The 26,990-nt window shown below is 38.9% G+C and overlaps 1 protein-coding gene across 4 annotated transcripts; it reads left to right on the plus strand.

Moving 5' to 3' along the window:
- Positions 1–1,676: 1,676 nt before the first annotated feature.
- Positions 1,677–26,766, plus strand: UBA3 (ubiquitin like modifier activating enzyme 3). 4 transcript variants are annotated; one of them, XM_039546455.1, is made up of 18 exons: positions 1,677–1,830; positions 1,947–1,988; positions 4,814–4,934; positions 6,745–6,825; positions 9,177–9,259; positions 10,921–11,001; positions 13,308–13,351; positions 13,636–13,700; positions 20,143–20,298; positions 20,419–20,521; positions 22,148–22,261; positions 22,542–22,595; positions 23,081–23,117; positions 23,192–23,273; positions 24,527–24,627; positions 24,762–24,825; positions 24,915–24,969; positions 25,919–26,766. In XM_039546455.1, the coding sequence occupies exons 1-18, from the start codon at positions 1,811–1,813 to the stop codon at positions 26,005–26,007; spliced, it is 1,392 nt and encodes a 463-aa protein (XP_039402389.1). In that variant the 5' UTR covers positions 1,677–1,810; the 3' UTR covers positions 26,008–26,766. The 4 variants fall into 4 exon arrangements, with proteins under 4 accessions (XP_039402389.1, XP_039402390.1, XP_039402392.1 ...); XM_039546457.1 differs by having other exon boundaries at positions 1,816–1,830; positions 4,790–4,934; XM_039546456.1 differs by lacking the exon at positions 1,947–1,988 and having other exon boundaries at positions 1,687–1,830.
- Positions 26,767–26,990: the final 224 nt, after the last annotated feature.

Below are 26,990 nucleotides of genomic sequence, written 5' to 3' on the forward strand. Positions count from 1 at the left end.
AAAAATGATGCCTACAGTGTGTAGAGGGTGTTCACTAATTCTTATTTTAAATATATCAATGATCTGTGTGTGCTTCTACCTGGCAGGATGTAGTTGTCAAAGGGGATTCTACAATGTTGCTCAGTAGTCTTTGAGATTACTTTCCACATATGTTGTGTTTGCAGTCTTTGGACCATATCGTTCCCTCTGCTTTTTGCTTTGGGATGAAAGGAATGGAAAACTTCAGTTCATCGCCCTAAATTCTAATGGAGGGAGGTGAACTGCATAAACATCCTATCATACCCCATTCCATTTAACCTCACAGAAACCTCCCTATACCTAGACATCAATATCACAACAACTAATAGGAATAAGTAATTTGACACACATGAGCAGCTCCTTTGGATACAATGGGACTACTTATATTTGTTGTTACTCAGTCCATTAGTGTTTATCAGATTGTCTGTGCCAGCCTCTGTTCAGGCAGAAAGCCAATTACAGATAACACTGATAAGACAAAAAATACATTTCTTCTTCTAGCCTTAGTCACATCTATATGGGGTCCATGCGTCTGACGAAGTGGGCATTCACCCACAAAAGCTTATGCTCCAATACATTTGTTAGTATATAAGGTGCCACAGGACTCTTTGTTGCCATCTATATGGGGTTGGCTCTTCAAGTCCTTCTTCATTCCTGTCTGTCTTGAAGCAGTGCTTCAGAAACTCCAAAGCTAATCAGATCCTTTTGTATGACATCCATCCATCTAGTTATTTTCCAACACTTCTCTTACTTTCCTACTTCTAAGTTAATACCCTTTCCCATATATTCTTCCAGTCTTCTTTTCACATGCCCAAACCAGCTTTTCTATAATTGATACCATCTTCACACTTCCCCTAATTTAAAAAAAAAAGACAAAAACTAAAACAAAAATACATATAAACTACATAAATAAGATGTGCTGGACAGATGGCTGTATGATTATTTCTCTGCAATAAATAAGCAAGAGTCCGTTTTGAAAGCTGGTCTCTTGCTCCGTGAGGCTGTAGTTCAAAGTGCAGTGAACACAGATTGTTCAGTCCCTGTTGGGACTCAGGAGGGTGAATCTTTCAGAGCTTGGTGGTGATCTCTCAAGGCTGTATAGAAAAGTCACATATGAATTTCAGAGGAAGCTCCAGCTTTCATCAGCCTATGCTCTCCATTGTTATGACTGTAGGAGTGAGTTATAGACTCTTATATGCTGCACTATGGGTGTAGGGCTGAGTGACAGGGCCTCCTATGCATTGTGGACATAAATAGCGGCATTGGGAAATCAGAGACCTGCCTATGTGTGAAGGGGAATTCTACAGGGCTTACACCTGGTATTATGGAGTGAACTCTACAGAGGAGGGATGTTTTGGGGGGCCTATGCCCCACAGTTTGGCAATACAGTGAGATGTGCTGGGACTTTGGCCCTGGATGCTGGCTCTGTGGTGAGCTATAGGGAACTATACCCTGCACTGTTGCTAGAGGGATGAGTTCTATGGGGCAGGTTAAGGTTGTGGAGTCCCTGGAGGCGGGGTCCATTCGCTACGTTGTTGCTATGGAGATTAGTTCTACACTCGTCCTGTCCTGGAACCACGTGTCATGCGCGCGCTCCCTCCCTCCCTCCCTCCATCACGTAGCCCCTCCGGAGCACGCCGGGTGGGGCGCTCTATCCTCCCAGCTGCTCTCTATGGCCTCCCCCCGTCTTGGCGCTCTAGCTGAACTGCGCCCATAGAGGCGCGGCGGTGCCGTTGGCCGGCTCGGCCCGCGGCGGTTTGGCAGCGGGGCATTGTGGGAAGCAGGGGGAAATATGGCGGATGGTGAGGAGCCGTAAGTAGCTGTGTGTGTGGTTTCCCCCTCCCCTCGGGGCTCGGTGGGCCCCGGGCTCCCTCCCCCCCGGGCTCGGTAGCGCGAGACTGACCCTTCTTTTATTCTCTCTCTTTTAGGGAGAAGAAAAGAAGGAGGATAGAGGAGCTGCTGGCGGATGGGTTAGTGTGGGGCCGGGCTGCGGGGCCTAGTGCGGTGGCGGGGCCTCGGGGGGAGCGTAGCGCAGGGCCGGGCTGCTGGGTTAGCGTCAGGCCTGCCCGGCGCGGGGCCGCCCGGGGCGATAAGGCAGCTACTGGCGGGCGGTTAGTGCGAGGCTGGAGCTGTGGGGGGTTCGTGCGAGGTCGGGTAGGGTGGAGCTGGCGGGTGCGGTGCCTGGGGGCAGGAGGGTTAGTGTGGGCTGGTGTGGGGTTGGGGGAACTGGAGCTGTGGGGTGGGGCAGTGCGAAGCAGGCTGGCAGGAGGTGGAGCTATGGGGTGGGTTAGTGTGGGCTCCTGGGTGTTAAGGGGCTTGGGTAATGGATTGGAGAAGAGGAATCTCCTGTGGAGAGGGGGCTGGTGCTTGGGGTGCTGGAAGCTTGGCATGAGTATGGCTTGGCAGTGCTGGGAGATGCTATGCTGCTGGGCAGAGGCCTGAGGTGGTGGCTGTTTTTGGCTGCTGAGAATTAAAGATCCAGGCTACAGAAGAGCTGCCTTTGCTTATTAAAACCCCAGACTCTATGCACCTCCCCTCACTCCCCAAGATATAACACGTGGGGACCCTCAAACTGTATCCTTTCCTCTGCTTGCAACCCTCTCCCTAAAGATCACAAAACAGACCTAGCTACTTATCTTGGGAGGTAGGCTCACAGGCATTGCATGTGTATGTTTGGGATGGGGTCACAGAGGTTCTTGGGCATATTGGATGCATGCTGATGACACGTCCCCTCAGAAGCATGGAGCTTTGGGAACTGGGAGGGAGAAGGAAAGAGTGTGGGACCTGGGACACCATAAGGACTGTGATACAGTGACAATTAAAATGACATTGAAAATTAAAAATGAGAAATTGAAACAGTTAATTGAAATATATTGTAAGATCCTTAATAAAAATTTAATTACACAGAGACTGACTAATGCCATAGTGCTGTAAAAATGAAGGCTTTAAAAATGAACAGAAAAAACTCACTTCAAACAACAGATTTGGCAGGTCTCCAAAATGTCTAACTCGAAACCAGATCTTACTGAATACAGTTAACTGTAAATTGAGCAAAATGTAGTCATCTCCCCACTCCCTCCAAAAAGTACAGTTGGATAATGGATACATTTAGACTCTATGTAAACAGCACAGAAAATCAGTTCTTAACGCCACCAAGCACAGCGTTACACTTATTTGTAGCAGAACTTTAAAATTACACTACATAGGATACAGATTAATGTTTGTGGTGCAACTAAAATGAGTTAAAAACATCTATGAGATTTGCATTTCTTTAGTAGCCATGCACCCTAAGAATCAACGTACAACAGGAGGATCCATAGATCCAAGAGTCAGAGAGGAGAGCGTGAATTGTACATATTGCAGAAGAAAGTGAAGCAAGTTTCAATTACAAAAGAGATCTTTGTGCTGTAGTACTTATTATTAAGCTCTTCATAAATTAGTAACTGGTATAACTTCAAGTATCAGAGGGGTAGCCGTGTTAGTCTGGATCTGTAAAAGCAGCAAAGAGTCCTGTGGCACCTTATAGACTAACAGACGTATTGGAGCATGAGCTTTCGTGGGTGAATACCCACTTCGTCGGATTCATGTAGTGGAAATTCACCCACGAAAGCTCATGCTCCAATACGTCTGTTAGTCTATAAGGTGCCACAGGACTCTTTGCTGCTGGTATAACTTCGTAGAATTAGATAGTTACCCCCAGGGATGATTTCAGCCCACTGTCTAAAAATAGTCAAAATATTGACAGCTTGTGAAATATTCAAACAAATCCAGTTTTAGGGTTGTTTTTTTTAATTTATGCAGCTCTTGCTAACACTGAACAGGAATTATAGAGGCTGAGTTGAACTAAATTTTTAAATAGATGTGTTCTTTCAGCGAAAGATTATTTGTTCCGTGTATAGATTAATTTAAAAGAGACAAGTGATCTGAAATTAAAAGCAATATTGAAGTGAATATGCTGGTTCTGAAGTATTCCAACAAGATATTTTGAGATGTAAAATTAAAATTAATTTAATTATGAACTACTAAAAGTGACCTGCAAAGGTAGGAAAAATGGGTTATGGCCTCTTTTTGCTTTATGATGTAAAAGAATTCCTTAAAGCTTAAAAGAAAATTACCAATACAAATAATTTTAAAAATACTTATATTGGAATTTCAGATTGTCTGCCCTGGAATACCCTATGCTTAACTGTCAAATAGGTGCAATGAAAGTGGCACCTCATTAATTGAGAAGAAATTACTTTTATTCTGACAGTTGGCATTTTTGTTAATGCCTGTTTAAAATGCATGGAAGGAAAACTATTAATACTCCACCGCTGCTAAGTGCTAAGAACGTCTCATATGCCTATCTGATTATCTAAGAAGTCCGACAAAGAAAAGGAATACAGGAATTGACATTCCTGATATTTCTAAGGAAAAGAGCTGAGAAAAAAAACTCCTTCAGGCATTCTTTGTACATCAGAAACAAACACACAACAAAAGAGTGCACTCACTTTTTCTTTCCAGGTCACCTTTAGCTGATTGTAGGTAATTAGCCAGATTATTTTCAAGTGTCTATTTGTCTTTGACTTTGGTGTGTAGTTACTCTATTTCGAAAATACTCTCCAGCTGCCACAGTCCTGCAAATGTTTACACGTTTGCTTAACCAGAACTGGAGTAAAGTTAACGGATGTGGACATGTTTTCAGGATTAGACCATAGTTTGGTTTTCTTTTAGCACAACTGATGGAAAACAAGCTGTAGAGGTATGGCATTTTCTTTACTGATTTTTGCAGCTGAATTTACTATGTTCTGTGCAGAATGGCTGTTGATGGTGGGTGTGGGGACACTGGAGACTGGGAAGGTCGCTGGAACCATGTAAAGAAGTTCCTCGAGCGATCTGGACCATTCACACACCCTGATTTCGAGCCAGGCACTCAAGTGAGAAACATTTATTTTAAATACAAATATTTGTAGTGTTGTGTTGCAAACTACTGTGAACACATTTATTGGTGTACCATCCAGCAATGCAAGATAACTAAAAATGCATGTGTGTGTTTAAAGTGAATCAATTGAATCGTATGATTTTAGAATAAAGCACAGTGTTGTAAATAAACTTCTATATTTTTACACTTTGTTGTGAGCTACAAGCTTTCATAGTAATATGTACATAAATTGTACAGTGCAAGTGGACTATTTCCTGAAATTTCAACTGGAAAATAGTAACTTTCTACTGGTTTTAAATAATTTTGGGTGCAGTAAGGAATTATCTCCCAGATAAACAAGGAATTAAGCTAAACGTAAGTAGTCACAGTACTGTAGAACCTCAGAGTTACGAACACCCCGGAAATGAAGGTTGTTCATAACTCTGAAATGTTCGTAATTCTGAACAAAATGTTATGATTCTTTCAAAAGTTTACAACTGAACATTGACTTAATACAGTTTTGAAACTTTAAAATTCAGAAGAAAAAGGGTGCTTTTAGCCATCTTAATTTAAATGAAACAGGCACAGAAACAGTTTAATTACCTTGTCAAATCTTTTTTTTAGTTTCCCTTTATTTTTTAGTAGTTTACGTTTAACACAGTACTGTAATTATTTAGGCTTTTTTTGTTGTTGTTTTTTTTGTTGTCTCTGCTGCTGCCTGATTGTGTACTTCCAGTTCCAAATGAGATGTATGGTTCTGGTCAGTTCGTAACTCTGGTGTTTGGAATTCCTGAGGTTCTACTGTATTGGGAAGGGAGGATGTTTTTAATGGGAATGAGCAAAAATCCATAATATTTGAAGGTGGGATAAATATTTGAAGTGTTGCTATGAGTTCATGTGTCACACTCATATCAATTCTGATATGTATAAGGTAGCCTTGGCAATTACAAAAAAATTAAAAAATAAATAGCAAAATAAGTGAATCCTTTGATTTATTTTGCTTTTTGCCCACTACTTTTTGTTTCCTCCTCTCTGAATCCCTCCTACTTTTTTCTTTATGAACAGTTTCCTAGTTCCTTTTCACCTGATAATTTCTCATTCTTTTCCTACATTGATTTTTCACTTTATAAAAATTCTTACCTTTTTTCTTCCTTTTCCTACTTTCCATTTTTATTCTGGATTCTTAGCCTGTGCTTTTGGCATCTATATTTTAAATGCACTCTGGCTTTATGTTAAAAACAAAACAAAAACTTAAGTGGCTTTTTGTTTTTCATTTATTTTTGTTTTTCTCTCTCCTTTTTTCAGTGCATTTCATTTATTTATTCTTGTTTGTTATCAAGAATATTTGTTTTATTCCTTTTTAGCTTTAGTGTACTGTTCCATCAGTTTCCAGTTCAAGATAAATATCTGGTGGAATAGTCCACAGAGAGAATTATCCAATGCTGCAAGTATTTCACTACCTTTTAGGCCAGCAATATTTTCTGTCTCTGGGTTTACTTTCATTTTGTATTGTGTGGCAGTGGGAGAAAGGCACCGTAATATCTTTAAATAAATTATTTTAAGGGAAGATGGCGGGCAAGTTGCTTATTTCACAAGCAAAATAAAATAGGAAAAATGAAGGAAATATTGAAATCAGCAGACATCTTTTACTAAAGTTAGTCAAGGTATAAGAAATGTGTGGACCAAACAACTGGTAAAGTCCAAGATCAAATAAAAGTTTATTAGGTGCTTAGAAGTTGTAAGTTAATCATACGTTTTGTGATGCAATGGGGAAATCTTAGTTTTCTCCTGTTCAACATATTAATATCCTTTTTCATTCTTTATAGCCTCTCGACTTTTTGTTAAACACATGTAAAGTTCTAGTTATTGGAGCAGGAGGATTAGGATGTGAACTCCTGAAAAATCTGGTAATTACTCTGATTTTCATCTTTTTCTTGGAATCCTACTCCTTTCCTCAGGAGATTATTAATTCACTTTGATTGTTTTTGTTCTCTGTCATATCATTCTTGTGTAAGTGTTTGCAAGATGGTAGCTTACGTGTTGTCCTGCCAGTTTCTTTGCTCTGAAAAGCCTCTTTCACGGATCAGAAGAGGAGCTATAGTTTCAAGTTAATCTCAAATCAAATTCACTGTAGCAAGTGAAATAGTCAGCTGATATAAAACACAATTTAAGTATGTTAAATAAATACTGATGATTCTATTTAAAATCTAACTTAATTTTCTTTAGACTTTTGGATGAACTTAAAACGACAACTGAGCATCATCCAATGAAACAAGATGAACATGCAGCACTCAGATAACTAATGTTAAATTCTCACTTACTACTGCTGCCTAAGAACACATGCTTTTACTTTAAAAAAAATAGATTTTGATTTCTGTTTAATTACTGCTTTGAATACATCATTATTAGCCTTAAAACATATAATATGGTGTTCATTTTTGGATATCAAATAATAAATGTTTCATATGTGTGAAAATATTGAATATTATTCCTATAAGAAATTGGAGGACAAGGTTCTTTGTCAGATTCTTCAGATTTTACCTATTCTGCTTGATAGTTGCTCATTTTTGAGAGGCCATGTTGCAGCCAGTATCCTTGCTGGTTTATGGGACCGAACTGAAATAATTATGGCAGGAGGGTCACTGTTCAATAACAGAAGGCATTTTCTTCCTCTGAGGCAGTGTGCTTTTCTCCATAGCATTTCAATTCTTTTTACTGCAGTTCAGACATGTCTCCTGCGTGGTAGTGTCAGGGCACTATCATTAAACTATTGGATCAGCCCCACAATAATTGTGTAGACATTCTTGTGCTTTAATACCATTTGTCATTACTGAGGATGGGCTGGCCTAGCGACAGGATTGGGCAGAGAGATTAAGGGGCAGAGAGATTAAGCCTGCTGAGTTGTGTCAAATAATGAGGTGATTTTGCACTGCTGTTTGTACTTCAGTATTGACTATAAGTTCTTCATGGTTATTGTCAGCTGTGATTTGAGCACAGACATGGAAAGCCCCCATCTGCATTTATCTTAACTCAGAAATGGTTGTTAACTCCATTGAAATTGTAAATACTTTTAACTTTCTGCCTGAACATTTTAGAACCATGTAGGTGAGGGATAAGTAGATTAAGATAGTTCTGCAGAGTTTACTCTTTTTCAAAGTCTGACCTTTATTTAAAAAAATCTGTCCCCTGTGGTTGTGCGGGTACCATTCACACTGTAAATCAGCATATTACCATCTTCCTTGTACTGCAGTCAGATGGGCTTAAACAAAACAACACCAACTAAGTGTGACTGTCTCCTTCATCTTAATAGTGTTCTAAATTCAAAATGTTTTTTGACCATTTCTAATGTATTTAACCCAGTTTTACCAAATACCAGTTTTTGTAATAAGTATTTTAACCAGAAAATGACTGCACTTAAATTCAAATTTATTACTTACATAAAATACATGTAATATGCATTATAATGTCCTGTGACTTAGCACATAAGCATTACAACACTTAATATTTCAGATATTTTCTCATAGTACTCGTGCAAAACCAATTTTAAAGTGAACAGTCCCTAAAGCATGAAGTATTAGGCTATGTCTACACTAGAGACCTTACAGCGGCACAGTTGTACCTTATAGCAGCACAGCTGCAGCGGTCTCCCATGTAACTGCTCTATGCCGATGGGAGACAGCTCTCCTGTCAGCATCATTAAACTTGAGTGGCAGTAGCTATGTCGGTGCTTCTGTCAGTAAAACTTATGTTGGTCAGGGGTATGTGTTTTCACGCCAGACTGACAAAAGTGCTAGTGTAGACATAGCCAGTGTATTCTGTAATACTAAGGCTATATCTGTGACATCTTGCACTTTTTTTGTTAATCTAACACAGGGTTAGGCAACCTATGGCACATGTGTCGAAGGCGACACGTGAGCTGATTTTTAGTGGCGCTTACACTGCCCGGATCCTGGCCACCGGTCCGGGGGTGGGTCTGCATTTTAATTTAATTTTAAATTAAGCTTCTTAAACATTTTAAAAACCTTATTTACTTTACGTACAACAATAGTTTCACACTAGAATGTTTGTTTATTGCAGGGAAAAAAGTCAACAGCTTCCATGTTGTTTATGTCCATTTGCCAATCTGTGTATGGAGTTGAACACATTTATAGATTCCTTCAGATGCTGGCTTTTTATGAACCCTTTAGTACTTGGAATGTTTTATTGATGAGCTATAAATATCTCACTTCCTCTTACAAGCCTTACTTTATTTCCACAGGCATTGTCTGGTTTTAGACAAATCCATGTTATTGACATGGATACTATAGATGTTTCTAATCTGAATAGGCAATTTTTGTTTCGGTAAGTGATATTTTCATCATTTAAATATTCTTAGATTTCTAAGCAAAAGGCATATGTATTAGATTGTGTGTCTGATTAGGCCAGTAGTATGTCATCAACATTGCTAACTAACTTTTCATATCAAGGGAATGCTCATTCTTAGCTAAGCCGGGAGCCTGATTCTGTACTGCCTTGCACTTTTTGTAGTGTATTGCACCTATGCAAAGTGAATCTAAAATTCTTACTGTTCTGATCTGGTAGTGTTTTACAACCAGGTTGAACTCAATTTTCACAGGTTTCAATGGCTACAAAAGATGCAAGACATTGAGTGGAGATTAGAGTCCCTCATCTCTTAAAAGATGTTGGTTAATATATGCAAGATTATAATTATTGTAAATATTAGCCTCTATAGCAAGCATCTTAATCTTGCCAATTGACAATTTTGAATGCTTTCTTAAATACCTTATTGCAGGCATAGATAAATTTTGAATAATATTTAAAAAGTATAAAAGTTATTGTTTGGAAGTGTGCCGTCAAGAAAATCCCAACATCCTCTATACAGACAAGTAAATTACTAGAACATGTCCTGTAGAAAAGAATCTTGAATTGGCTGAGGGAGAGACTGGAGCACATAGCTAGAGAAGTCTTTCATCTCTAATTTCTATGAGGAAATCTGGTGGCTTTCCAAGATTAAAAAATAAAATAAAATCTAATCAATTATGGCCATAGCTGGCATGGTAGAAAATATAGACAACGTTAATGTGTATAGTGCCTAAAGACTTGCAGTGAGCTTCTCAAATTAATTGTACAATTTGCTGAACAAAGTTCTGGTTGAAATATTGTTGTAGTCTTGATCAATGTCTAGAGCAAATTAAATGAAACAAATTAAGTTACATCTTGGTTCTGAGATATTTAGAAAAGCTATCCTAATGTGTTTTGTCAGTTCTAGAGAGAGAGAGAGGGGCTTTCAAAGCTTACACAGATGTCTTCTTCAGGTCAGGGAAATGTACTCAGACTGCCATAGCTAAATACAAGGTGGAACAGATTGTTTAGCATAAGTAGTGAACGCTTCAAAGGACCATTCGAGGTGAAGTGGCCCATTAAGACCCCTCTAGTTATGGGGGGGGGGAATACATTTTGTTAGTTCTGTCCTCAGTTGCTCTTGGTGGAAGTTGCATATGACGAATTGAGAGTAGAAATCAAATTATGTATTGTTAAACAGCATACAAAAAGGAGTTTCCTATTGGGTACAAGTATGGTACTTTTCTTTTTTAATTAAACAGAATAAAGCTGTTAACAAGTAATACATAAGTATCAATTAATTCACTGATGCCTAAGGTAATGGAATAAGTAATACTATAGAAGAATTTATACATATTAAAGTATCAGCTTCACAAGTAACACTTTCCTTCCTAATAAAATAAAATATCCACCAGTTTTTCAAATATTTTGTATCAGCAGCTGTTACGAAGATCTTTAAATGTGTTTAGTCTCATATCTGAAGCTTATAAGTAAAAACCATTTAACAAATGATAGAAATACGCCGTAATAGTATCTGTTGTTAGATTCTCCTACAGTAATATTTCATCATGTGTAAATCATTTGTAAGACATGAATTCTCAAAGGTTAATGATTTGCTATTAGAATAAGAATTTTAAAAGCCCTCCCCCTTTTTTTTGCAGACCCAAAGATGTTGGACGACCTAAAGCAGAGGTTGCAGCAGAATTTCTAAACAACCGAATTCCTAATTGTGCAGTTGTACCGTATCCTTTTAGAGAAGTAATAGCCATTGAAATTAATTGTGTTTTTAAGATTGCTGTAGGTTGTCAGCCTATTTACCACTGGTAATTAGTACTGAGGGTCAATGTTGGGATATTGAAAGTCTTTTTCCTGAGTGTCTGGCTCGAGAGTCTTGCCCACATGCTCGGGGTTCAGCTGATCGCCATATTTGGGGTCGGGAAGGAATTTTCCTCCAGGGTAGATTGGCAGTGGCCCTGGAGGTTTTTCGCCTTCCTCCGCAGCATGGGGCAGGGGTCGCTTGCTGGAGGATTATCTGCTACTTGAAGTCTTTAAATCAGGATTTGGGGACTTCAACATCTGAGGCAAGGGAGAAAATTATTTCAGGAGCGGGTGGGTCAGCTTTTGTGGCCTGCATCTTGCGGGAGGTCAGACTAGATGATCATAATGGTCGCTTCTGATCTTAAGTTCTATGTTTCTATGATTCTATTTAATTTTAAAGAATCTAACTTCATTTCTTTTCATTTGTTTAACAAGTAGCTTACTAATTGGACTGATGGCTTAGGTTCTGTCCCACTGTGGCATTATCTTCTAGAACAACAGAAGTGTGCATGGGCACAGAAGTAGCTTTGGTGTATGTATTGGTGTTTTTTCATCCCTTCTCAGCCTCGTGGCTGAGGGGTGAAAACATTATCTAACAATCTGTGATACATACAAACCTATTCATCAACTAGAATGAAATACGTTTGAAAAATGTAAAAGGAGCTATACCAGCATGGAACCTCCTGGGCCCACCAGTTATAGATAGATAGCCATATGTGTTGTTACACCAGCACCTAACTATATCCTTGTGCACTCTGGTCAGGGTGTGTAAAGGGACGCACCTCTACCCACAACTCAGTTTCTTCTGATCTAAATAGGCAGCAAGCTGAAACTTGGCAGAATCCATTGTTACTCCCACCGGCCCCCTTTTTGGAAAGCTTAATGTTTTCTCAAATATTTTTATTATTCAAGTTAAGGTAGTTGAGTCTTTTCTGTGTTGTTGTGGACCTTTGTAGACTACGGCTGCTCTTGGCACTGTGACCAGCATTGCACCAGCATTGACTCATGGACCTAAAGTGATGTCATCTCTGTCCAGCCTGTCCCTGTGTGCCACAGTTTTATTCACCGGTCTGATTTGTCTTGTTCAGACTCTTGTCTCCTCCTCTTTTAATCTTTCTTCTTCTTTGGTTTTCACCAGGGAATTCTTCCCTGCTCCCTTTTTCATGTATCTCTTACTTTGGTAGGACTCCCAATTCAACCTCATTGCTGTCTGAGGTCTCCTCCAGGTTCACTTTCTTTCACAGCTCTCCTATGCACTTAAGCTCAGATCATGCTCATCATCACCTTCAGAGGAATATGAGGGTGAAGAGACTAGACAGCACTCTCCAGAGGGGCTACTATTGTTGTCTTCATAGCCGGTGATTTTATGGTCCAACTTCAGTCCAAAAATTTCCAGGAATTGTGAGGCTACTGATCACTACTTTAATATAAATATTAATAGGGTACTATATAAAGCAGGGGTGGGCAAACTTTTTGGCTTGAGGGTCACATCGGGGTTGCGCAACTGTATGGAGGGCCCGGTAGGGAAGGCTGTGCCTCCCCAAACAGCCTGGCCCCTGCCCCCTCCCGCCCCCTGACTGCCCCCCTCAGAACCTCCAACCCCCTCTGCTCCTTGTATCCTGACCGCCCCCTCCCGCCAGGACTCCCACCCCTATCCAACTGCCCTCTGCTCCTCGTTCCCTGACCCTCCCCGGACCCCGCACCCCTAACTTCCCCGGGATCCCACCCTTATCCTTCCCTCCCGACCCCGATCCACATCCCTACCCCCGACAGGCCCCCCGGGACTCTCACTCCCAACCCTCCCTGTTCCCCATCCCTTGACTGCCCCCCCAGAACCTCCACCCCATCCAAACATCCCCTTCTCCCTGACTGCCCCCCAGGACCCCCTGCTCCCTTCCCCCTTAACAGCAGCAGGAGCTCGCAGCCGCGACACCCGGCCAGAGCCAGCTGCACTCCCCATGCTGCCCAGCGGGAGTGGCGGGCCAGAGCATGGCCCGCACGGCGGCATGGCTGCAGGGGAGGGGCCAGGGATTAGGTTCCCCGGCTGGGAGCTATGGGGTGGGTAGCTGGCCCGCGGGCCGTACTTTGCCCACGTCTGATATAAAGTGATAATGATACATCATTAGGTCTTTTGATTTACTGATTTTGTGTTTGTTAACCTATATTTGGTTATAATACTATAAAAGTACTAATTACCATAATATGATTCCTTTACTGCATATACATTCAGACATTTTAAAAAAATTCAGGATATGGATGAAACTTTCTATCGGCGTAAGTAGCATTTGCAAATATACAAATTCTCCACTTGTGCTTTGGGAAAGCACTGTAGTTGTTGATGGTTGCCATTTTTTTGTTAAGTCAGTAGAGGTGTTCACTTTTTATTGTTTGTTTCGAGTGAGCAGAAAATACTATTCACTTAAAGCCAGAACTGTTAAAGTGAAACTTTCTTATAAACTACATAGCACAGCTAAGTTAACTTCATTCCTTTTGTGTGAATAAAATGTATTGATTATTTAAAGGAAAACACACTGAAATTTTAAATTTTTTTCTTCTAGAATTTCATATTATTGTATGTGGTCTGGACTCTATAATTGCAAGAAGATGGATAAATGGCATGCTGGTAAAAACTTTATTTTAATCTTTCTAAAGTTAATCATTATCATTTTAGTATAGATACCTAAATTTAAACAGCTTTATGCAACATATAGCAGTAGTATGGAACAAAGGGGGTTAAAATGGAATTGTGAAACTGGTTAAGATAATGGTAAAGACATACATTTTCCATTATATTTCATATTTGAGTATATTTTCATTTTGATGTATGACATTAAACCTCTAACTCCTTGTGAATCGTGATGAAATGTATACCACTCAATTACATTTTGTGAAAAATGTCAGTTTAAATGTAAACTATAAATGGATTTTAATGCCACTGAAGCCAGCTCATACTTTTTTCTTGAGTGGCTTATATGTAATGAGTTCCAGTTCCTGCTGGACAGCTGTCTGCATCACAAAATCCACCAGTATAATTGGCACTAGTTTGGCCCTGTTTTTTGCATTCTGAAAGGCCAAGGGTTAAATGAGCATGGAGACTTCACTCTCTCTTTTCACACCTAGAACTGGTCCCTTTAGGCCAGAGTTGAGATACAGTGACAGGCAGCATGGAGAAGGTCCATCCACTTTCTCAACATCACTCATGATTTTATATACCTCTATCATGTCCCCTTAGTCTTCTCTTTTCCAAACTGAAGAGTCCTAGCCTCTTTAATCTTTCCTCATATGGGACCCTCTCTAAACCCCTAATCATTTTAGTTGCTCTTTTCTGAACCTTTTCTAGTGCTAGAATAGGAAGAAGTTTGCCTTGTTGCTGCCTGTGCTAATGTGTTCTGTGAATAAACAGAATTCTGTCTTCCAGGCTGTCAATCCAACACTTTTAGTGAGCATTACATTCACTTCAAAACAAATAAAAGCAGGATCTAATTTTAAACTGATATAAATAAGGGAATTCAGGTTAAACTGTTTTTCTGTTACTACTCACCACTTTATTCCTTGCTGTTAGTGTTAATTCATTGACTCAGTGGGATGAATTAAAGATAGAGATGTCGCTATTTCTTTGAATTTTCTTGCTCCTGTGAGTTTTTTATATTTATCTTGTATTACTTTGGATCTTATTCTTAAATTCTTTAAAAAAACAGCAGCAAAACCTTCTGACACTTTATTTTGGGGACTATGCACTTAATAGTACATGAGTGAGACAACTGTGATTTTTTTTCCAATGCCATTTTAGTGGTACCAGGTAAAAATAATACACTAAGGGCACTTCCTGCTCTTTGTAAACACGACTTATCACAGTTGTGTACAGCAAGCAGGATTTGGTCCCAAAAAGCTAATTCTTTGTTAATATGGGACTCTCTTGAGTTAAGATAATACCCTGACAGGAGGCAGCAAGGTCTAGTGGACTTGAGCATGGGACTGGGAACCAAGGTTTCCTAAATTTCAGTCCTGCCTCTACCACTGACTTGCTGTGTAACATTTTGATAACTCACTTAACCTCTCCAGACCTCAGAACAAATTATGGCACTTGGCAAATGTATAATAGTGTGTCTGCAGCCATACCCCTTAGAATTTAGCAAGCTATCCCAGTATGAGGCTAATAGCACCAAATCCAGTGCATTATATGAGCCTTTAACAGCACCATTTCATTGCATGTGTAAACCTGAGATGTTTACACCTGCACTAGTTAATTAGTCCTCCCAACACAATTCCACAGTTCTCTTGCTCATCCTTCAGTGATCTCTCTAGACAAGGACTCCTTGGCATTTGTGTCCCATGCTCAGTGCATACCATGGCAATCCTACATGAAGTTTTATACTTGTATATAATGTTCTACATTCATCTGCCATAACAAAACATGAACTTTGTAATCATTCACTTCTGTGCAATCATTATGTTCTTGTGCTAGCTTCTGCATTTGGTTTGGAAATTCCTTCAGCACCAGTTTCCTATGATTGTGTGACTGAGCCAAATGTGTTAGGGCTGTTCTCAATATCTGGAGTGATGAGGGGATCCATTCTGAGCTGATTCTCATTCCAGGGCACTTTTGTTTATGCCACATGTCACAGCATCTGGTCAAGCTTGGAATAAGGCATAATGCAAAGCAGTACTGGGATAAAATTAAGAGCGTGAAAGTGTGGTTCATTTGGATCCAGAACAACACACGAATGTCTATGGAAGGAAGGCAAATCTTTCCCCATCTACAACATGTTAAAACATAGTCTTGGGCCAAGGCATTCACTGAGCCTCCCATGTCATTGAACAACAGAGAGGCATCCTGGTGGGGCAGGAGAAGTGAATTGATAAGCAGAAATTGGACTGGCAGGTCATGAACCTGGACTTTATGGATCTGCTGTTGTAGATCCCAGCTAACAGTGTTGGAATAGAGGAAGGAGCAGACTCTCCAGGTAAGTTGTAGTGTTTATTTATAACTTAGCTGTATGCTTGAGTTGAGAGAAATGAGGTCCATATGTTAGTGATTCATTGCTGTTGTGCGGACGGATGCTGCAGCCATTAGGGCTGAAAGTCTTCACTCTTTCCACAGCCATGGGGAGCAAGAGAGCAGAGTGTTGAGCCCCTCCTATGAGTGCTGTTTGGCCAAAAGATTGATATTTTTCTTCCCTTTTCCCCCCCAAAATGTGATGGTGCATGCTGCCCTTCACAGTCCCCTCCCCCACCATCATTCTTGTAGCCAGAGCCTGCCTTTCTTTCTGCTGGTAGAGAAACAAGTTGGTTGAAGTAATATCTTTTATTGGACCTAGAATTTGGTTTAATAAGATATTACCTCACCTACCTTGTCTCTCTAATATCCTGGGACCAACATGGCTACAACAACTCCATCTTATGTTGTCAGATTGGCCACCTTTAAGCATAGAAATTCCAGTGACCCCATGCTTCCCATTGAGTACTGTGCCCCATATAATAGCACTAAAGCAGCATGAAAAAGATATTAAAATGTAAAAGTTTCAAATACCCATTGATGGTATTAAATCCAAATCCACTTACTGTACTTTGTAGCTAGTAGACATCAGTGACCTGAGTGGATCAGTCGAATCTCTGTCCAATAGGACCAGATCATGTAACTAGTGCTGATAACAGTTTATCTTAGCTACAGTCTTTTTCCAATCTCTGGGTGTTAGAGTAGTGAAATGCTTGGTTGTTCACTCCTGTAGCTCAGCAATGAGGTTGTTAGCAAACTAGCCTTTCATGACCCCTCCCTAAACCAGGGTTTCGGCACTGATAACTTGAAAAACGAATACAAATTGTATTGAGGTAACCTAGGGCCTTTGATTTCAGAATCTACAGAACCACAGCGTTCACCAGCGTATTTAACAGTAAATGTGTGTAAGACTTTATGCTAAATTGAACACCCCCTTATTCTCACAAAAGTGCAAAAGTTACCTCTATTCTTGCAAAAAGGACGCTTATTTCAAATTTTAGTTCTCCCTATTAGTGGTGGGCAGTTGCAAGTGAGACAGATTAAGATTAAGAGAAATTAAATATCCCTGTTTAACCCTGCTGCTTTTCATTTCTTTTTCAAAAGTTGCTATTAGAAGGGGGAGGAGATGCATATATTAGCAAGAACAAAGGAGTGTAATGTTAAGATCAGCTCAACAACCTTCATAAGAAGAGATCAAGGATTGATAGCTTCCCTGAGTTACAGAGGGAGCCTGATTGCTGGAGCCCAAGAAGAGGAGATGACAGAAGAAGTGATCTTGACAAATTTAGTTGTTTATTGAGAACAGCTTAGAGTGTAGAAATCTGACAGAGTAGGAGAAGGATCAGAGACTGCAAAACTATATGGAACATGAAAAGGAAATAAACTGGCTGGTGATAGAATAACATTCCATGGCAATGTACCAGATGATGGGGAATAGGGTGAGCCTTTTAAAAAAAATGAATGCCTAACATTCTCAGCCTGACTGTGTCTACCACCAGGCTTGTTCCAGCAGATACCCTTCTAGCAGTGATGCTTTCATGAGTGTTCCCCTTGCCCTGGAATGCCTACTCTCAGTTTCTCACTTCCTGGCTTGCCTTCCAACAGAACAGCTGTGACAGCCTAGACCTCAGCCAGTCTCCAGCATCACTATCTGTAGGTCTATTACCTGCCCACTTCCTTCTTCCCACCCGTATTTGTTATTGTGATGTCTGACCTTGGACACTGTGCAAACACGATTGTTGTCTTTTCCCTTGCACTTGTTCAGTTTTTATAGTTGAATAAAACTTGTTTTAAAATACATATTGTGTGAGATGATTTTGTTTCACATACAAGTGATTTAGTGGAGTTATATCCCCTATCAAGCTCACCATCAAAAAGCATTGAATAACTGTTACTAGTGTAAGAAGTAAATTGACTGTGATTATAACTATCAGCACTGTCATTCCCATTTGCTTCATTTGCAAAATACTGGCAGAGGGCATCCCTAATATTAGCATGTTGCTTGCTGGCAGCGTTTATGATATCCTTAACCAAAGCATCCAGGTCTGGCTGGTGAAATGCCAAATCTGCATCTGCCTGCTCTATCCACTCACTAGTGAACATTTCCCTTTTGCTTTCATAAATGCAAAATAAGTGAGCAGATGACCTAATCAGTAGCAGTGTAATTTCTCTTCAGAAGATGTTTCCATCTTGCCTTAAAGTTGCAGCCGTTCTGGCTTTGCTGAACCAAGTAGTTGAAATAACACCTGTCACTATGTAGTAATCATGGTAAGCTTTCATAAGCTAGCCACGATTATGGTCTGTGGTGTAGGGCAAAAAGACTGGATTTTTGTACATTTCAGAGCAGTCTAGAATTCTTCAGAATTAGCTCAATTGTACTTTGTCAGGCCAGCCTAATGCTTGTATGATCCACCAGGGCTTGTGTTAGCATGAGGCCAGTAGCTTTTTTCAGTTAATATCCTCTTACGTTGCTTGAGTGGGCACAGAATGGTGCCATCTACAGCTCTAATGCAGTCAGTGAAAGCTATCTCAAGAAATTATGTTGGGGACATTTATGTTGATCACATTCCCCAGTAAAACTTATCTTCTGTGATACACACCTCCAGCACACAAGCCCCCTTTTGTGGACTTTCCAAATCCCACGTGTCCCAGTGAGCAATGGTTCCCGCAGTTGCCAGCTTCCACAAGGAAAGTGGATTTCTTTTTGAGTGGATTGGAACTTGTGTGTTGGTATGAGCTCCTGAGAGAGAGAGACACACACACACACACACACGTACGTACGTCTCCTTCATTAGAGGTGTTCTAGCCACTGTTCCTCATCGCTGGTTTCTTGCACAACTCTGTTTCACAAGTGATTGGACATGTCATAGTCCAAAAATATTTCTCGGTCAATAAAAGATGGCAGCCATCTGAGCTAGGCATGAATGTGGGTTTGAGCTGGGATTCTTGCTCAAATGTCTGAAACTGATTTTTCCAGCAGCAGATTGTAATATAGCATTACGAATACCACTCCTTAAAATGTCCATGTCGTCTGAGAGGATACCTAATTTACATATGTGATCCTTGCATGTACTTCACGGCTTCAGCAGGATCCTTGAATAGATGCTGGACATTGTACTGTTGATGGATGTTTGGCTTGTGAGGAGTTGGAAAATAGGGAGCCGAGCAACAACTAGTCAACTGATGAAATTGCATTATGTGAATTTGCAGTGTATTCTTCTAGATGTCTGCAATATAGACTTCTAAGCAGAGTGTGGTTCCTTGTAAACAAAGGCGACAAAACTGGAATTGTTGTAGGTGAAAGCCTGTTTGTGTCCATAGTTATAGCCATCTTCCTTATTAAACAGCACTTGCTTAAAAAGACCTGTGATTCTATGGATCTTGACAGTAATGGAGAGAATTCAGTGTGGGCATATTATATCTACTTAATCAAATCAGATTGAATTGTGAACAAACAGTGAACTCTCTCAGAAACAAACAGTACTAGAAATGCTTAGCTGTTATGTTTAATCTTAAAATGGGTCAGTCACCTACTATATGTAAGCTTTCTATGACTGTTTCCTCATCTACCTCCGCATATGTTTTGAGAGGGTGGGCTGGCTAATGTTTTATTGCACCTTGCAGATGTAAAGTGCTAAATATTTAGGCATAATACAGTTTATGGGATTTATAAGGAATCTTGGTCTGTATATTCCCTTGACGTCTGTACAGTATACAGTACATATGACATATTTATATCTAAGCATAAATAACAGGCTAGTTTGTATTTTGGTCAGACATAATGGTGGGTGCATTTTTTTTTTTTTAATTTCTGCAGGTTTAACAACATTGCTGTTCTACTTGACTGTAGGAACAACATTCTATGAGAAATGAATTTGAGGTTTAAGCCTTATATATCTAATAACAAATATGAAAGTGGGAGGATGTATAGATTTTTATAATTACAATACTGAATATTTCTTAGCATGCCACATTGTGTTATATCTTTAAGTAATAGATGTTTTCAAAGGAACTTTTTGGATTTGGTATAATTTTTTATGCAACTTGTACAAACTTGTAATTTTAACAGATGTCATTTTTAAACTATGAAGATGGCATGTTAGAGCCAAGTTCCATCATACCTTTGATAGATGGAGGAACAGAAGGTTTTAAAGGAAACGCTCGTGTGATTATTCCTGGAATGACAGCTTGTATTGAATGCACACTTGAACTTTATCCACCTCAGGTAACTAAAATCATTGATTTTTTTTCCCCTGTGTATTCCATTTCTGCCACTTCTCCATTCTCCTTCCTCTCCTCTCCCTCACAGGATATGTTAAATCATTTTATGATCTTTCCTTATCAGATCAATTTTCCCATGTGTACTATTGCATCTATGCCCAGGCTGCCAGAACATTGTATTGAATATGTCAGGATATTGCAGTGGCCCAAGGAACATCCTTTTGGAGGTAATCAGTACACTGCATTTTATTTTATTTTTTTAATCAATGAACTAATGTGACTTTTAAATAATCAAAACGCTGCAAAGTAAGAGGTGTAAAATCATACTTTGAGTCAGTAAACTGTTTGTTTTTAATTTTGCACTTTATCTTACCAACAACCACTAGCCAAATTTCACTCTTGGATTAAAATCCTGTGTGTCAGTTTTCAGCCTGAAGCAAATATTTTACAACTGCATTAGAAAGAAAACAATAGATTAATCATGTTGAATAAACAGTTATTGATCTCTTGTTCATCACACATTGCTTATTCTTTTTTACTAATCCATAACTGCCATCAGCAGAAAAAAGAACAGACGTGATTGTTAGAAGCCAGTAATGAAACTGTCTATTGCTAATATAGAAATACACAGATGTATAATTTCAGACTGAATTTGTCTGTTTTGTAAATGGTTCCATTGAGAGAGGCCCTTTTATTATGCTGAATTAATTGATACAGTACTGATTCATGTTATGGTAGCTTGTAATGGTTTTCACTGCTTATTACAGTAATAGTAAACTTAGTTTGTGACAGTGGTTTACTGACTTTGAATGGTTTAGATTATTTTAATGAGTTTAATACTATATCACAGTCAAAGTATCTCATAATTTTTAAAACAGGCTTTTATTTACTGTTCATAATAAATCCTTGAAAGCTTAAATATTTTTGCTGAACTTTTCCCTTGTGTAGACCTATAACTTTGCTGCTACGTTTGACTATGATTGCTGATATTTGCATACTTCTTGGGGGGAAAAACAGTATTGAGACTTTCAAGGGGTTTGAAGAGAGATGCAAAAAGTAGTTCTAATATTTGGTCTACTAATCTTAACATCGCCCTTAAATATATTATATGGTCTCAACTCTTGAGAACATGCAGGGTTTTTTTTTCTCCCCTCCAGCAACAAAACTGTACATTTAAAGTAAGACTTTTACTTTAAAATTAATATTGGGGAGTGTGAAAATGTGCAGTTAAGGTTAGTTAACATTAACTCTGCCCCCTGGCCACTATCCACAGAATAAACAAAAATCAGACAATCTTATCTTCATGTAATGCCCATCATTGAGAAGCAATCTAATGTAACTACCTGATGTACACCCCCCCCCCCCCCCCCCCCCCCCGGCCCCCACAAGATACACTGTCTCCTGGCAATGCCCCGGCAGGAATTGGCCATATAGAATAGACTGGATTGAGAGATTTCTCTCCAGGCCAGTAAATGGATTCCTTATCCTCCCCAGACCAGATCCCTCTTCCCGCATAGGTTTTTTTCCCCTTTCTGTTCACTCCAGCCTTCCTTGTTCTATTCCCCCCCACCCCCACCGCACAATGTAGTTCCCTGCCCACGACTCCCCTATGCACCCTGTCATGGCCATCAATGCAGATTTTATAAATTTTATGCACCAGTGCTCATAAAATGTATGGAAATCAGTTTTAACATCTAAATTGTTTTGCCAACATCACCTCCAAAACCGTGCTAATATCTCAGCAAGACTAGTGGATTAAAACAAATATAGACTTTGTAGACAAAAAAAGTAGATGTTGAAGAGTCGTCATGAATTTAGATAAACTTGTCTGTATATCTTTAATTTTCCTGTAGAGAATGTTCCTTTGGATGGAGATGACCCTGATCATATACAATGGATTTACCAACAATCTTTAGAAAGAGCATCACAGTTCCATATTAAGGGTGTTACATACAGACTTACTCAAGGTAAGAAAGAGCAGTAGTTAACATTTCGTTGAGTGTGTGTGGACAGTAACCTTTTGCAAATGGCAACAATAAATACCAAGAAAAATACCAAGGTATTTCAACAGCATTTAGATACTACAGTGATAGGCGCTATAGAAATGCACAGTATAGGAAAGTGTGTAAAGTGATTTAGGGTATAATATACTGCAGTCAAAACAACCACAATTTTTGGGTAACATAGTCCTTTATATGGGGAAACTATTTTGGAAAAGGCTTAATGCTGTATGTCTTGTCTTTGTAGGGGTGGTTAAGCGGATCATTCCAGCTGTAGCTTCTACAAATGCAGTCATTGCAGGTACAGTAATGCCGAAAGGACAATCTTTGGCTTTCATTAGAAGGTTCCCAGGCATCTGAGTACAAGTTTCCCTCACTTTGCCCATCCATTAGGGGTAGTGAGCTTTTTCATGAGGTAGCTGTTGAAGACTGGAGGGTGAGAGTGGGTAGCTTAGGGGTTTTCTAGTTAGCTAACTTTTCCTTTTATTATCCCATTTTCTCTACATGGCAGCTACACATGATCTTGCATAATTCTGAGTACTTTATGTGACTTAAGAGTAAGCAAAAGTTTTGGAGGTTGCACTGACACCTCAAAAATGTAGAGATAAAAAGTACAGTGCAGATCTCCAAGACTGTCTCAGATGAGTACCAAGTCCACCACATATTAGTGTGTAGTACTACCAGCTAAGTCTCTGAGAAACCTTTCAATCTGTAGGCATTTTGATTGTGTGGTTGTGTATATTCTGAGATTGAGAACAAAGCAACTGTTTTTTTTCCCTTTTCCAGCTGTATGCGCCACTGAAGTTTTTAAAATAGCAACAAGGTAATTTGTTGTTTTTAATATAAATATTTTCAACAAACTTATTTGAATAAACACTAACACATTTCTCATTGCAGTGCATACATTCCTCTTAATAACTACTTGGTGTTCAATGATGTAGATGGATTATACACATATACATTTGAAGCAGAAAGAAAGGTTAGTCCTATTACAGAAGAACCTCTTGGTCTGGCTGGGTTGTTTCCTGATTTTTATAGCACCTGTTGCAATAGCAGCTACTTACTTATTTGCTGAACTTAAAATTCAATGTCTGGTCCCCACCAGTGTAGTATCTAAATATCTCCCAAGTTCTATTTAAAAATAGAAGTAACGGTATGTCTGACTACTTTCCCATGGAGGAGTAGCCTGATGAGTATACAGGATATTTTTGGGGGGAGGGTTGGCCTCGTAGACAGTGATCTGCTTAGATCGATAGAGAGCAGCTAGACTTCAGCTTTCCAGGGGAATAAATTAAGGTCAGTTGTTGCTGATCTGGGGGTATATCAGATGTCTGAGATACGGCAAGTGTACTAAACAACTCTGGGCACTGCTGTTATTTTGGGAAAAAAATTTCCATTGGTCCTCCAGATGTTACTCTGCTAGCACCAAACAGCCAGGCAACTGTTTAGAAAAAGGAGCATTTGATAGTTGGGGTAGGCCTGGGATCCACCTGTCACACACCAAATTACCAAAGCCCATCATAAAATAAATACAAAATACTGACACCTTATTTAAGAAATATTTATGTATGTTGGGCTAAAATTTCCCAATGACTGGGGGAAGAAGTTCCACATGCAGAAAGGATTCTCCACCAGCTATTTGTGTTAATGTTGTTGCTGCATCCAGTGTTTAAAGTAGCGATCCCTGTCTAGAAAGGTGAGCCAGGTGACTAAATCCCTAACTCTGGCAATTGCTTTTGCTAATATAGCTGGAGGAAAACAGTAGCTGAGCCTGGAAAGCAGGATCAAGGAAATATTAACCCTCTGACATCAAGAATCATAATTCACAGAACAAAGTACATAGCCTTAAGGACACAACAGCAACTGTTGGCATTAAGAGGTTAGGACAACATAGTTAATTCAGTAACATACAGGATTAACCCTAAACTTTAAACCAAACCGAATACAGATTGACTGTACCTTTTTATTTATATTGTTGTACGTTGGTGACTAACAACCTGATTCAAAGCCCTTTGAAGTTGATGAAAAGGTTCCCATTGACTTCACAGAGCATTGGATTGGGTACTTAATCTTCACAGAAGTATTAATTTTGCTAGATCCACGCGTTTATAAATTTTGCAAATAATTGTATTAGCGAATATATACATTTTGAATCATTACTGGTACTGATATAAGTATATTTGAAAAAGTCTATTAGTATAAGCTTGATTATTACACTTTTTTTTTTGGTAGGAGAATTGTCCTGCCTGCAGCCAACTCCCTCAAAATATAGAGTTCCCTTCATCAGCAAAACTGCAGGAGGTCTTGGATTATTTGACAAATAACTCTTCATTGTAAGTGTTCAACTATTCTGATTTCTTTGATTAGTTTTTAGAAATTTGAAGTTTGCAGCATGTTGAAATTTGATTTTTCAAACTGCATTTTATCCTGATAGCTCTCATATTTTACTTTCATGTTTTTCATACAGGCAAATGAAATCTCCAGCAATCACAGCAACTGTGTATGGGGGGAATAAAACACTCTATTTACAGGTGATCAGTACCTGTTTGCTTTTGCTTAGTTAACTTATTTTCATTTAAGTTTGGCTTGGTTTAATTTAAAAACATGTTTTATTTTACAGACGGTAGCTTCAATTGAAGAACGAACAAGGCCAAATCTTTCTAAGACACTGAAAGGTATTGCCTAATTGAGTCACGCAGAATATCAAGACATGCATATAAATCAGAGATATGATTACTCAGTTTTAGTGCTGTTTTGTTTAATGCCTCTGTAGAACATATTACACATTTTGCAATAATAGGAGCACTTTAAACAACAAATCTTTTAAATTACATATAAATTCAATAAAGTTAGTATGTGACTAATTTTAGAGAACTAGGTTTGTATCTGATGAAGTCATTTTAAGATATGTGCAAATATGCAGATTGCTGGATTGTCTTGAAACAAGTGGATTTGATTTATTTGTATCTGGGATTATTATTCCCCATTCATCTCCCCTAATTGGGATTTTTTTGGAGGAGGAACTGTAGGGATTACCTACTACAGAACAGGATTTTCAATGCAGTTAGCTGTGTGCTTCTATAGAAAGAAAAACCAAATTGCAGAAGACAGAGGGAGTAGAGAATTTTTCTCGGTTACCTCTTCTCCTTACATTCCCTCCACTCTTCCTGTTCCGCTGCTCTTCATTTTCTATTCTCTTCTAATTCACAAACACTGATACTAAAAACCTATAAGAGGGTAATAACCCACCTCCTCACTCACTAATTCCTGCAGTAGAATATGGTTAACTCCTTTTCATACAGTCAGCCATGTCCTTAAAATTATTTTGGGGATGAGCACTAACTCCTTTAATAGCATTCATTATTTGGGCAGATGTTATTAGAAAAAATATTTGAGTCAGCAAAGGATGCTGTGAAACTTAATTTGTCTTTTATTCTTAACAAATATCTTCTGCTAGTCATCTTGGTTGAATTAACACTGAGGTTGTTATAGCTAATGAATTACATATAACTGAATTCTGATAGTTTTGTTTAAGCCTTTGTAGAACTGTAACTCAGTTGTTGTTTTTTTAAATTAAGCATACATCTATTGCATACAACTTTTTTTTTTTTTTTCCTATTTCAGAGTTGGGGCTTGTGGATGGCCAGGAACTTGCAGTTGCTGATGTAACTACACCACAGACTATGTTGTTCAAGCTTCATTTTACCACTTAATTTAAGCCTCATTAATCTGCACATACAGTGAGAGAATTCTGCACACCATGTAAAACATGTGCTCTATGTGGATGTTCAGAGTAATCTAAAATGTCCCTTTTAAGTACTAGCCTTGCTGGAAGTTAGATTATCCCAAGTGAATCACTCTTATTTTAGAACTGTCCTTAGAAGCCAATATTTGGTGGATGGTATTTGTATAAATACTCATTAATGTACAGAACTTGATGTACAGTGATGATTTTTTTTGGTTTATGTGTTGATGTTAAAATAATGCCAACACTCCTTCCTACACTTGGACATTTTTTGGTGGTCAAAGGAGTTGTTCTCTGCTTGCCTTTGAACACCCACATCTACAAAAGAATATCCTTTAAGGAGAACCATGATGATTTTAAATTAAATTTTAGAACCCATATACATTTACTGAATCTTATATTAAAACCTGCGGGCAGTAGAGTAAAATAAGCATTGTATGTTTCCTCCTTTATTTAATATTCATTTTTATTGATCTGCTAAACGGATATTAAGTATTGCAGGAGGGTTAATTCACTTTGTTTACAAAATATGGAAAGACAATGTAATTAAATTAAATGAACATCTATGCATGAAAACAAAGTATTTTTCATGTTTATATTTGCAGTGGATTAGCGGTTACTATGCACAATAGTTCAGTCAAAAGCCCACTGATGTTCTGGATTGGTGACTTATGTTTGGTTATCATTGATGCTCTCAAGGTATTTATTAATAAAAATATAAAGATAACTTGTGCTGCAGTATGTCAATGGGAATTTAGGACAATGTGACCATAAGAAAGAGAGACAAAAATATAAGATTGTGTGGTATTATTTTGTCAATTAAAAGAGCTGTTTCTGTTACCATAATAGGTACAAAAGGTGTGTGTGTGAAAGAGAGAGAGTGTGTCATTTGTGCACAAATTAACTCAAATGGATCTGAAATCTATTTTATTTGACACATACCTCCCTTTC

This window comes from Mauremys reevesii, linkage group 7 (assembly GCF_016161935.1).
Source record: "Mauremys reevesii isolate NIE-2019 linkage group 7, ASM1616193v1, whole genome shotgun sequence".
In the NCBI taxonomy this organism is placed as follows: Eukaryota; Metazoa; Chordata; order Testudines; family Geoemydidae; genus Mauremys; species Mauremys reevesii.